The 13263-nt window shown below is 52.6% G+C and overlaps 1 protein-coding gene across 1 annotated transcript in view; it reads right to left on the bottom strand.

Moving 5' to 3' along the window:
* The window catches only part of Cdh23 (cadherin related 23), a 382909-nt gene that overhangs the window by 6656 nt on the left and 362990 nt on the right, over window positions 1–13263 (bottom strand). Inside the window, exons 47-59 of the mRNA XM_037199816.1 lie at window positions 12625–13083; window positions 8890–9006; window positions 7154–7378; window positions 6222–6391; window positions 5835–5972; window positions 5499–5618; window positions 4203–4380; window positions 3845–4056; window positions 2270–2461; window positions 2017–2130; window positions 933–1062; window positions 587–838; window positions 349–510 (exon numbers count right to left, since the gene is read on the bottom strand). Coding sequence (XP_037055711.1) covers window positions 349–510; window positions 587–838; window positions 933–1062; window positions 2017–2130; window positions 2270–2461; window positions 3845–4056; window positions 4203–4380; window positions 5499–5618; window positions 5835–5972; window positions 6222–6391; window positions 7154–7378; window positions 8890–9006; window positions 12625–13083 — 2469 coding nt within the window. The remainder of the gene's footprint in view (window positions 1–348; window positions 511–586; window positions 839–932; window positions 1063–2016; window positions 2131–2269; window positions 2462–3844; window positions 4057–4202; window positions 4381–5498; window positions 5619–5834; window positions 5973–6221; window positions 6392–7153; window positions 7379–8889; window positions 9007–12624; window positions 13084–13263) is intronic.

A 13263-nucleotide genomic window follows, 5' to 3' on the forward strand; every position in this document is an offset into this window, starting at 1 on the left:
CTCAGGGGGTAAAGGCTCTTGCCGCCAAACCTGATGACCTGCTCTTCACCCCTGGGGCTCACACGGTGAAGGAGAGAACCCATTCCTCCATGTTGTCGTCTTCTAACTTCTCTACAGGAGTGCTGTGGGCATGCATCTCCCTCCATGAAATAGATAAAAATGCGCCCCTCCCCCCACACATAGAGAAAGAATACGTGTATAGATGAAGAGGCGGATAGGTAGAGAACAGGAAGAACAGCACAAACTGGGTGGGCGAACCGAAGGGCTGACGTGGATGGACACCCAGGTCTTATGCTCACACAGACTCCATCTCAGGACTGACGTCCATGCAGTGACAGGGACTCCTACCCATGGTGAAGACCTGGCCCACGTCCTCAGAGTCGTTGGCAAGGGCCCGGAAGTAGTGGATAGCCAGGATGCCATAGAAGACCAGGCTGTTGTTGCCAATGTCTGCATCCAGGGCCAGCACCTGGATCAACTCCGAGCCCACCTTGGCGTCGGTGGCCACTCCTGTGGGGACAGGCGGGCCACGTAAATGTCAGGGGAGGAGCCACCCCCGCCCCCAGGCCCCGGCTGGTCCCTGCACCTGCGGTGTACTCAGCCTTGGTGAAGCGCGGCGGCTGGTCGTTGATGTCCTCCAGCACAACGCGCACCTCCTGCAGGGTGAGGTCAGTCAGCAGGTCGAGGGCTGGGGAGGGTCCTCGGGGAGGGGTCCAGCTGCGATTGCTGGACGCTTTGACGATGAAGGAGAAGATGGCTTCCTTTTCCCGATCCAGGTCTCTGAGCACCAGCAGGCGCCCGTCAGGCTGCAGGTGGAAGTTCTTGTCCTCATTACCAGCTGTGGGTGGACGGGGCACAGGGTGAGTGGGAAGGGCACTCAGAGTCCTCTCCAAACCCAGGGCAGGTGGGGCGCTGGCTCCATTGACCCCCACCTGCAATGAAGTAGTACACGATGGCATTGGGACCCTCGTCTGCGTCCACGGCACCTGTCACGTTGCCCACAAGGGTGCCACGGGGTGAGTGTTCAGGCACGGTCAGCAGCTGGTACTGGGGACTCCCCTTCTGTAGGAGAGGAAGTAGTTACGGGAGGCACAAGCTTCAGCTCTGGCCAGAGGATCTTTGGTACCTACTTTGTGGGTCTGAGGACTTCGTTGCCTAGAGAGCAAGGAAAACTACTATAACTCCCATGAGGATAGGCTTAACCTCTGATTTATCCCCAGGGTCTAAGTGCATGTCCCAACAAGCGCACTCTTACATGCATGCACACAGCCTCTATGGGACATCCCACCCATATAGATGTATGTATATATATATATATATGTGTGTGTGTATATGTATGTATATATATGTGTGTGTATGTATGTATGTGTGTGTGTGTGTGTGTATATGTATGTGTGTGTATGTATGTGTGTATATGTATGTGTGTGTGTATATGTGTGTGTGTATGTATGTGTGTATATGTGTGTATGTGTGTGTGTGTATATGTGTGTGTGTGTGTGTGTATGTATGTGTGTGTATGTATGTGTGTGTATATGTATGTGTGTGTGTATATGTGTATGTGTGTGTATGTATGTGTGTATATGTGTGTATGTGTGTGTGTGTGTATATGTGTGTGTGTGTGTGTGTATACGCACACACACTACAGAAGCCACCCCAAGACCCTTCAGTTATGTTGTTCAATTTTGTCTAAGTTTTGCCTCAAGACTCCAGAGTCAATTTTCATGCTGTGTGTATGCACACATATATGATGAACATGCCTATATGTGCATACAAATGCAAAGGTATTGGGCATTTCTGCCTGCTTTTTGGATCATTGCATGAGGCCTTGCAATCGCCCAACTCTGAATTCCGCCCTGGCTGTTTAGGGGAAGCGCTGTTCCTGTAATCAGCGACCGTAGACGGAGGCTCACTGTGTGATAACCGGATGTGTATCGGGGCAGAGTATGCGCATGCGTGGGTTCACAGGTGGTGAGTCCCTGTGGGGGTGTCACTGGCGCAGGGGATGGGTGAGCTCACAGGAGGCCTCACAAAGAGGGGTTCGTTGTCATCGATGTCTTCCAGGGCCACCTGCAATGGCTGCATCGTCTCGTACGGTACTGGCTGGCCCAGGTCGCTGGCCACCAAGATGAGCTGGAGGTGAAGGAGCCCAGTCAGAGGGGAAAGATGGGGTTGGAGGTTGGCTTAGGGCCCTTAGGAAGCTCAGTGGAACAAATCCCCCAGAAGTGGTCCAGGAGCAATCCACATAGCCTCACCCCGCCTCTCCCCTTACACTGTACACTGCTTGCTTCTCGCGGTCCAGGCGCTGAGCTGTCTGGATGAGGCCACTAACTGGGTCGATGGTGAAGTATTCCCAGTCACGGTTGCCTGCCGTCTTTAGGAAGCTATACCGCACTGCCCCGTTGAGGCCTTCGTCCTTGTCAGTGGCATAGACCTCATACACGTTGGAGCGTAGAGGGATCTCCTGTGGGGGTCATGGGAGGGGACACCTGGGCATGAAAAACCTCAGAGCCGTGCCCCGATGAGCTCTTATATCCCTTGTTCCCTCAGCCAAGGCCCCCATTTCTCCAAGCCTCAAGTGCCTGCATTCCTTTAAGTTTCGTCTATGACACGGAAGAAACCCAACTGTCATCATATGCTGGCCCCGCCCTAAGGATGCCCCAGCAAGAACGAGATTGACGGTTAGAAAACTCTCAGCTCAGCCTGGCTTCATTGTTCGCTCACTGTTCACAATGAGTAGAAGCGCCGAATGGCAGAGTCATCTAATTAATAAAAAGTGGGATGACAGATTACTTTATAAATGCTGGCTGTTCAGGAGACATGGATCTCCCCAAATACAAAGCTCTTGAAGGGAAAACTTAGCAAATGGAGCCTTTGGTGTGGAAAAGAATTAGATTATTATTAATGTATGTCTCATTTCCTCTCTCTCTCACACACACACACAAAGATTTGAAGCAGTTGACCGGAGTATATGAATTTAAATGAGATTGAGTTAAAAAATTAGAGTAAGGGAAGAACACCATTAGCATAAGATGAAGCTGAGGGCGAAGTATGTGCCCCAAGTCTGCAGGGTCATTTGAGGGGGTTAGGCCACTGTGAGTTCCCTAGTGGGCAAAGCAAAAAGGAGCACTGTATCACTGCAGGTACGACACTAGGCCCAGGAGTCCCCAGAGTTTAGCCTTGGTCTTCTCCTACAGGACCTCCAAAAGCAGACAGATTGACAAGATGGTCTCGGCATTGGTGTTCTGAGATGTGGGGTTTGCTTGAGTTTGCGGGGCAAAGGAAGGGCAAGACAGAGCTGTCCCAACTGTACCACCAGGGATCTCCCGGGTGCCTTCGGGTAGAAGAAGAGCAGAAGACAGGGCATTTCCCCTAATTGGATGGCAAATTAGACCAAGAGAACTCAAGCTGTGCATTTTGGCATCAACAGGGCCAGCAGACAGATGGAAGGGCCTTGTGTTTATTTTGAACTATGTCTGGGGGAAGTGGGTGGTAGAAGACCAGATACTCCTTGGTAGAGTCTATGAGCAAGAGATGATGTGTGTGCTATTATTAGTCGCATTCTCAGATGAAAACAAGACTCGGAGAAGCCACTCGCTCGACGTCATTTGCCTGAGTAGCCAGAGAGTTACACTTGAGCCTAGATCTTTTCTTAGCACCACCTACAGGGCTACCCATCCCTCAAGATCTTTTCTGTGTGGCACTGGGCAAGCCTGCTCTCCCTTGTGTGGCCTCAGTTTCCACTCTCACAATGGGGCCCTTCTAACTCTGCCAGATGGTGAATGCAGGATGAGGCTGCATGTGGGAACTGAGTGTCACTGAGCAGTGGCCCCGGGATCAGGAATACCTCTTTGATGTGCAGGATGGTACCATTGGGTGGGCGCACAAAGACAGGGCGGTTGTCATTGACATCGATGACCTCCACCAGAAGCATGGTGGTGCCCCAGAGCGGGGGCTCCCCACCATCCGTGGCCACTACAGTCAGGTTGAACCTCTCATAAGACTGCAGTGGCCGCTGCGTGGTCACCAGGCCTGAGTCCATGTCCACGAAGAAAGCCTCTGGCAGTGGGAAAGAGCAAGGAAAGAGCTTGGCTGAGACAGCCTTCCTGTCCCCTCTTCCTCCTCTTGACCTAGGGCTGTAGACATGGCAGCCTGCCCCTCCCCACCCTTTAAACCCCCCTGGGCAGCCAGGGAAGGTCATATACCCATTCCTGGGCCCTCGAGAGAATAGGTCAGCTGCCCATTGGAGCCTTCATCCTGGTCAGTGGCCAGCATGGTGATGACTGAGGTGCCTGCTGGTTCATTCTCATACACACTTGTGCTGAACTGCGGTTTGGAGAACTGAGGCCGGCAGTCATTGACATCAAGTACTTGGATCACCACCTGGGGAGATTGCAAGACAGGGAAAGGGCTGCCTCAGGAAGCCCCGTCACACAAGGGTAAGGTGGAGTCGAGGAGGGACCGGCAGGGGACCACCTTTGGTGGAAGGTACTGCCATTTAATTAGTAAATTAATTTATATTTTGAGACAGTGTCATTATGGGCTGTTCTGGAATTTGCTATGTAGACCAGGCTGGCCTTGAACTCACAGAGTTCCTCTTGCCTCTGCCTCTCAAGCGGTGGGATTAAAGGCATGCGCCACCACACCCATCTGTATTATTTACTTTTTGAGCCAGGGTCTTAGGCTGGGGGGTTATAACTCAGTTGATAGAGTGCCGATCTCTTTGTAGCTAACACGCATGAGGCTCTGGGCTCAGTCTCCAGCATGTCATACACCAGGCATGGCTGTGCATGCTATCATCCTAGCCCTTGGGAGGTAGAGGCAGGAGGATCACGAGTTCAAGGTCACCTTCAGCTACAAGAGTTTGAAGCTGCCCTGGGATACATAAGAACCTGGTATAGTAGCATCTCCAAGGCTGAGGCAGGGAAGGCCTCTTTTTTTTTTTTTTTTTTTGTTTGTTTGTTTGTTTTGTTTTTAGTTTTTGTTTTTTGAGACAGGGTTTCTCTGTGTAGCTTTGTGCCTTTCCTGGGACTCACTTGGTAGCCCAGGCTGGCCTCGAACTCACAGAGATCCGCCTGGCTCTGCCTCCCGAGTGCTGGGATTAAAGGAGTGTGCCACCACCGCCCAGCTAGGGAAGACCTCTTGTATGAGGCCAACAGAAGGTACATAGTGAGTCTGTCTCAAAAAAACTGAAAAAATACATCAAAAAGGAGCCACAAGCGAAGATGGCTAGTTTACAGTTAGTTTTTGTTGCCATACTGTTTTGTTGGGCACCTGAGGTGCTGGGCCATGAAGACACACAAGTGTCATCTGGGTCACATCTAGGTATACTTGGCTGTTCATGTAACATTTGGGAATGAGAGGTTTCTCCTAGCCAGCCAACCTCTCATCTCTTTCTTGGCACCTGACGGGGCTGGTGAGCCTGTTCCCACTTGGGACAGTTGTTCTCTATGGACTTGGCTTGCTGCTCCCTGTCCTGGGCCCAGCCTGGTAACCCTCACCTGCACTGAGTTTTCTCGACGGTTACTGGCCACATCCCCTGGGTTGTCTTTGGCCAAGGCAGTTAGGATATAGTGGTCCTTCTTCTCCCGGTCCAGAGAGGATAGCACATAGATGTCACCCTAGTTGGAAGAAGAGGGTCGCCAATGTTTACTGAGCATCTGTTATGGCCAGACCGCTATCAGAGTCTGGAGGTGATGCTCTGTATAAAAACGCTAGTCTCCACTATGTCCCCCAGTATTTCCCTCTATCGGAGATGGAGTGTCTAGCCCAGGCTGCAGTCAACTACCTGACCTGGGTCTGGCATAGAGTATGTACTCCGATAACTGCCTACTTACAGTGTTGGGGTTGATGGCAAACTTGCCCTCTCCATCCCCCAGGCTGTATTCGATGAGGGCAAAGTTGCCTGAGTCAGCGTCGGTAGCTGTGACCCTCAGGATGACTGTGCCCACAGCCACATCCTCAAAAACGGCCTCCTATAGAAAGAGAGAGGGGGGAGGGGGATGGGAAGAAGGGGGGGCAGAGTCATCCCTGGAGCCTATACCCTGTTCAATAATTCCCTGGTGCAGTGGGGCCACAGGGCAACATGATGCTCATGCACTCAGAATTCCAGGGGCTTGCAGGGGTGGGGGTGGGGGTGGGGGGGCAAGTAGGAGTGGAAGGCACACCCAAAACCCCAAGGAATAGGTACAGGTCCTGACCCTCGTGTTGGTCTGGCCGCCCACCTGGTAGGAGAGCTGGTCAAAAATGGGGTTGTTGTCATTAATGTCCACGATTTCTAGGTAGACCGGGATCTCAGCTGCGCGGGGTGGGGACCCGTTGTCTGAGGCCCTCACGGTGAAGTTAAGCCAGTGCACCTCTTCATAGTCCACGGTCCGGTTGGCAATGACCTTCCCTGAGACACAGAGGCGCCCGCTGATGAGGTGCGGCCACCCTTCACCCTGCGCTGTCTAAATTTTGGGAAGGATCTGGGACTCTGAGGGGGAGGAGGGGCTCTTTGCGAGAACCGTGAAGAGGTAGGCACTGCCCATAGCAGGACAGAGGTCGAGAAGGGACTGCCGTCAGTTGTCCTTCTCAACGAAGAGCTAAGAAAGCTCTAAGAATGAATATCAATGAATACGAATGAGTATCCAAGCCGGGCGGTGGTGGCGCACGCCTTTAATCCCAGCACTCGGGAGGCAGAGGCAGGCGGATCTCTGTGAGTTCGAGGCCAGCCTGGTCTCCAAAGCGAGTTCCAGGAAAGGCGCAAAGCTACACAGAGAAACCCTGTCTCGAAAAACCAAAAAAAGAATGAGTATCAAAGCGAAGAATGAGTATCAGTGACCCCAAGGCGTCCTGAGACACCTCCGTGTCTAAGACCCTACTTCTAAGGGGATGTGCTCAGAAGAGCTTGGGTGGGTGAAATGGTAGAGCAGCTCTCTCTAGGGTTCCAACAGTCATCTGTGGGCTTCTGTCCAAGCCAGGACTAGAAAGTTCTATCCTCTGCTGGATGTGTCGGAAAATGACTGGCATGCTAACCATCTTGAATCTGGCCAAGGCCACCACAGGTGGGAATGGGGTGAGGCCCCAACTAGATATTAGCCCCACAGTCCCCTGGGGGCTAACAGGTATGGCTATATATCCCCCCAGTCTCCCTCTGGGAGGGTCTACCACCTACCTGCAGAAGAGTCTTCAAGTTGGACATAGCCTGGGGGTGTGAGGTCCAGCAGGGTGTAGGTGATCAGCCCGTTGAGGCCCTTGTCAGGGTCAACCGCGGCCACGGCAATGAGTGTGGTACCCGGGGTGGCCCCCTCCAGGACCCGCTCTGTGTAGTAGGTGATCCCAAAGGGCTTGAACTGGGGTGTGTTGTCATTGACATCCAGGATGTTGACCGTGAGCTTGGCTGGAGTGAATACCAGAGATAGATATCTGTCCCACCCTGATGCCTGCGGCCCCCCACTCCAAGCTCTACTGGTCTTCCTTCTCCCTCAGAGCCTAGGGGTTCCAAGCTCAGAGGAGAGCAATGTCTCACACTGTTTTATATGTATGAGATGTGTGTGTGTGTGTGTGTGCATGTGCATATAAGTACATATGCATATGTATATGCATGTGTGTGGAGGTCAGAAGTCAACCTCAATTGCTCTTCTCAGGTCTATCACTTGCCTGGAACTCACCAAGTAGGCTAAACTGATTGGTCAGGAACGGTTCAGGGATCTTCCTGTCTCCAACTCCCCAGTCTGATTACAGGCATGTGTTACTGTGCCCTTTTTTTTTTTTTTTTTTTTTTTTTTAAGACAGGGTTTCCTGGTGTAGCCCAAGCTGTCCTAGAACTCACTCTATAAACCAGGCTGGCCTCAAACTCAGAGATCTACCTGCCTCTGCCTTCCAAGTGCTGGGGTTAAAGGCACACACCACTGCCGCCGGGCTAATGCCTGGAATTTTACGTGGGTTCTTAGGATCAAACTCAGGTCCTCATGCTTACAAGGCAAGAACTTCAGCTGAGCTCTATCTCCCCCGTGCATCTGTCCCAACTCTGGGACTGGAACCCGTGACCTTGCCCTCTGAGCTGACATCACTCTTCCGTAAGAGGAGGGACTTGTAGTCTACCGAAGGGCTGGGCGGCTCCGAAGCAGCCCTTGTTCTTTCCGGGGCCACAGGCTCCCAACAAACTTTGAGAGTTACGATGAAGATGGTCCCAGACCATTCCTCTGATCCAGCCTTCTCTAGCCCCTCTGATTGGTTCCCCTTAGCAGAAGCAGCCTGGGCCTGTGACCTTAAAATCTCAGGCCTCGTAAGAGATAAACAAATACGCACTTCCCTCTGAAATACTTGGGCTTCTGAGCTGTGAAGATAAGCAGCCAGTGTCTGCCAGGCCCAAGCCACCCCAACAACTATCTGTATCTTCTGGAAGTAGCCACTTGAGATCATCCCATCCCTATTCTTTCCACTGCCTAGCACACCCAGTCCAGCCCATGATAGCTTCCCAGCACATGTCCCCTTCTCTGTCACTGAGCCTGCCCCACTGGTCTGTGGCCTTGAATGCCCTTCTTTTGCTCTTTGCTTCCTGTCCCGACCCCATGGCTTCCTATCAGATCACTATCCGAGGGACAGTTCCTGTCTCCTATTCTAGCCACACCCTGGATTCCAATATTACTCTGACACCCTCCCCTCCCAGCTTTACTGATTCTCTCCCCCCGCAGAGTCTGAGGGTGCAGATCCCACACATTTAGGGCCACAGTCACCCTGAGTCTCAAGGTGGTTGACATTATCCTAAGGTAGCCCGACTCCTCAGTGGGCCTGGCAGCTGAGGCCTGGGATTCCTTCCTTATAGCCAGGCCTGGACTTGCTCTTAGCCCATCCCAGGCCTGGAACGGCTCTGAGTGACCAGTAAGAGACACCAGCAGGGAATCTTACCATTTGGCACACTGACGGAACGCTCTGGGAGGTCGCTGGCATTGTCAATCACCGAGAGTGTGACCTCATAGGTAGCAACCAGCTCTCGGTTCAAGGGAGACTTCACCATCACGGACCCTGTGGGCCAGACCAAGTCAGATTCTGCTAGAGGGGAACCCCATGAAGTCTGGGCTTCTCAGAGCCCCTGCCCCACCACACCCCATCCTGAGCGAGGGTACTAGTCCCTGATGGACCATGAGACTTGCGGCTGGGATGACCTATATAGAGCCATTCATAGAAGCTGGGACCCATCCCTCTGCCCTTCAGCTGATGCTGGTGACCTTGGGCAGGCTGTTCAACCTCTGCTTTCCTCATTTACAAAAGGGGGAAATCATAGCACCACCACAGAAGCCCCAGGGAGTCAGAAAAAATAAAATGAGATTCTATCTTAAAATCTTTTCTACTTAGAACTTTGATTCTATCAATGAAGTACTTAGAACTTTGCCTGGCAGATACAAAGTGCTATGTAATCTTTGAAAATAAACACAGCAACATGATGTTTCTATTCCACACCAGTGTGAATCTACTCGGGACTGCTGAAGAATATACTAAAAACTGGGCGAGGTGAGCCAGGCCAGGAGCACACATCCTCAATCCCAGCCAAGCAAGGATGAGGCAGGAGGCTGGTGAGTTTAAGGTCAGCCTGGGCTACAAAGCAAGACTGTCTCGAAAACTAAACCGACCTGAGCATGGTGCTCCATGCCTGCAATCCCAGCTACTTAACAGAGTGGAAGAGCAGGCTGGAGAGATGGCTCCGTGGTTAAGAGCACTGGCTGCTCTTCTAGAGGACCCGGGTTTTATTCCCAGCAACCACATGGTGGCTCACAACCATCTGTAACTCCAGTTCCGGGGGATCCAACGCCCTCTTCTGGTCTCCATGGATATTGCATGCACATGGTGCACAGCCATACAAAAGCGGGCAAACCACCAGTGCAGGACAGAACATAAAAATTTAAATAACAAATTAAGAAATCCAGTCATTAGTTTTCAAAAAAGAGAAACAGGAGTCCAACTTAAGTGAGACCCTGTCTTAAAGTTAAAAGAAAATTAAAATGGGGGCTAGGAATACAGTTTAGTGACGGAGCACTTGCCTAGCATACATGAAAAAGGTCTGGTCAACACCCATTACCAGAAGGAAAAAAAAAAGGTAAATTTTATGCTCTATGTCACAATTTTACAAATGCTTATATTCCAAGGAAGATCTCCCGGCCTCTGGAACCAGGACAACTACCCAGGGACAGGCTGGAGACCCTAGGCATGCCCCTTTGTCCCGAATAAGTAGAATGTGACATGGTTCCGATTACAGGATAGAAATGTCAGTCTGTGTTGGTGACAACAGATTCCTTCTCTCCCCTGATAACTCCCAGAATCCCCGGCTGCTCCATAAGCCAGAGAGGATCTCTCTGGAAGTTCTGGTTTTGCTGGATAGACCTGTTGGTCAGTCTGCTGGGGCCTTTCTTCTCCCTGCTGGCTGGGGTCTGGGTGGCTCCTCCTGGGATCCCCCTCATTGGCCTTAGACCAAGATCTCCTTCTCCCTCTTAGGTACCAGGGTCTTAGGCTATCCTTCCCCCTGGCAGACCCCCTGCTGGGTTGCTGTCCTCCACAGGTCCCCAGCCATGGGTGGACACTTACCCTGGGTGGCCGCCTCCTCCTCCTCCTCCTCTTCCTACTCTCGCTCCCAGTCCCCCCGGGCTGGGGAGCGAGGTTGGGGAGAGGGCAGCTGCGTTCAGTCTGCAAAGGCTGGGCACGGCCTGGGCCGGCCCCCCCAGGGCAGGAAGGGTTGGGGTGTGAGGCATGGAGGAGGGCAATGGGGTGAAGCAGAGAGGAGATGAGGTGGGAAGTGACAGGACAGAGCTCAAACCTGCAGGCCTGTCAGCCGTGAGGGAGAAAGAGAGGGTTAACATTGGTTAGTTCAGGGTGCCGTGAGGAGGGACCCGGGGGCGGGTGTGGGTGGGGTGGTGGCTGTGGGACTCAGAGCTGGGCCAGGACAAGAGGGGGCGAAGATGGGGAGAAGGGGGGGGAGGGGAGGGAAGTGGGGTGAGGACCCAGCTCAGGAGCAGAGGGGGCTGGAGGATCTGGGGAGAAGAGGGTAGGAAAGCCGAGCAAGGGGGACTGGGGGCCACGAGGAAGGTGGACAGAGAAGACACTGGAAAGAAAAAGAGAGAAGCATCAGTGGGAGGCAGCGGGGAACGAAAGAGAAAAGTTGGGGAAGCACACTAGCTATCCGGGGGAGCAGGGATGGGGTGGCTCTTCATGGTCCTGACAGACCAGCTGGGATCCCCCTTGACCTGGCCTAGGCTAGCACACAATGCTACCAACTGCTCCCAAGGGTTCATGGGTTATCTTTTTTTTTTCCTTTTGGGTTGAAAATACAGGCGAGGTTCATCCTACACTGGTTCACTGTGTGCTATGACTGTGGGCATTCCTTCTGCCCCCCCCCATTCCCTCAGGCCCCTCCTCTCGGGCAGTGTGTGCATGTGGCATGCATGTAGTATGCGTGTGCTGAGACCGAGGGTGTGGCTCAGTGGTAGAGTACTGGCCCAGCATGCAGGAGGCCCTGGGTCTGACCCCCTCATTCTTTGACCCCAGGCGTTGCTTGGGAGGCAGAGGGAACGGGAAGAGGATCAAAGTTCTAGGTCATTTTCGTCCATACTACAAGTTGGAGGCCAGCCTGGGCTGCATGAGCCCTCATCTCAAAGACAAATAAAGGATTCCTGGGCATCATTTTGTCCCTTACGGTTATGCGAATGTGTGATCTCTCTCGCTCTCTCTCTTACCCTTTTTAGCAAGCACTTAAAATGAAGACACCCCTCCCTGTCCATTGCTGTGTGCCCGGCCAGCAGCCAACTGCTGTCTGGTGTCCCATGGTGTGTACGCATCACTTTATACCCTCTGTGCTGCTAGGTCCTGGGCTCTGAATGCACTCTGGGGTTGACTGCTGTCTGATGGGGACCCCGGTCTGGACTCGACTGCAGTGCCCGAATCCCAGTGTCCCATACTATCATCATGACAACATACACTGATGTCGACGAGTTATCTACGGGGCGCTCACGTGGCCTCGCTATGCATTTCTCTCAGTAGGAATGATTTTTAGCATTTTTTGTCATTACCACGCTAATTTTCATGACACTCCGTGTAAGACTCATGCCCCTCCCTGACTCCTCAGAGGACCCAAACCACTCACCTATGGGAGAAACGGTAAACTGTCAAAACTATAGTAAGCAGGATAAACCCACAAAAGATAAAAATCATGATTCTGTTTCTAGGATAATGGAAGATCATAAGGGTACAGACATAGTTTCTAGAAAATTGAAATGCACCAACCCAAGGTGTTTGGCCAAAACTCCTTGCTAAGGAAATAGGAGTCAGTACTGTCTTCCATTCGAATTGCAAATGTTAAACCTCTGTAATACCGAATGCCAGCATGAAGGTGGGGAGGATGGGCGTTGCCGTGATGCTGGAGGGTGAAGGACCCAGAAAGGGCTGAGTAGCCTGTCAAGGGAGGTGGACGGCAGAGGCAAGAGGGAAGCAGCAGAGGAGCAGGAAAGGAAGAAGGGTCAGGCAAAGACAACAGCACAAAGGAGGTGGCCAAGATAGAGAAAGGAAGGGGAGGGACCAGGGTGGGGGTTGGGGGGGGCACGGATTCTGGGTCCGGGTCAGGAGAGGGTGTTACAGAGCTAGAGGCCACCCTCATACCTGTATTGATATTCACGGCGAAGGCATCTTCCTGGTCAGGCACCAGGCGGTCAGTGTCATCCTTGGCCACGATACTGAGGATGTGGTACTCCAGTCTGGGGTTAAGGTCAAGGTCGACAGCAGTGACGTTGGCTATGACAGTGCCTGGCTCTGCAGACTCCAGCACGCTCACTGTCTGGATGGGGTTGAGGAACTCCGGACGGGAGTCATTGATGTCGTCGATCAGGATGGTGACGACGGCTGTGCCTGACAAGGGCACGGTGCCCCGGTCGGTGGCCACCACTGTCAACCTGTAGGACTCCTGTTCTTCTCTGTCAATGGTGGCATTGCCAACGCGGATGACTCCGGTGACGGGATGGATGAGGAAGCGGTCCTGAGCCCCGGCTTCTATGCGGTACACCAGCTCCCCATTGAGGCCACTGTCCTCATCTGTGGCTGTGATTTGAAGGACTGAGAAGCCTGTGGGAAGAAGTTGGGGCGCAGGTGAGCATTTGGGCCTCCTCTAGGAAACCAGGACGGTTTGTTCATTGTGTGTACGTGGGTGTAGGTGTACATGTGTGTATAGGTATACATGCCCATGCGCACATGGAAGGATGCCAGGCATCTTCTTCCATCAATTTCTGCCTTGTTTTCTTTGAG

This window comes from Peromyscus leucopus, chromosome 16_21 (assembly GCF_004664715.2).
Source record: "Peromyscus leucopus breed LL Stock chromosome 16_21, UCI_PerLeu_2.1, whole genome shotgun sequence".
Lineage (NCBI taxonomy): Eukaryota > Metazoa > Chordata > Mammalia > Rodentia > Cricetidae > Peromyscus > Peromyscus leucopus.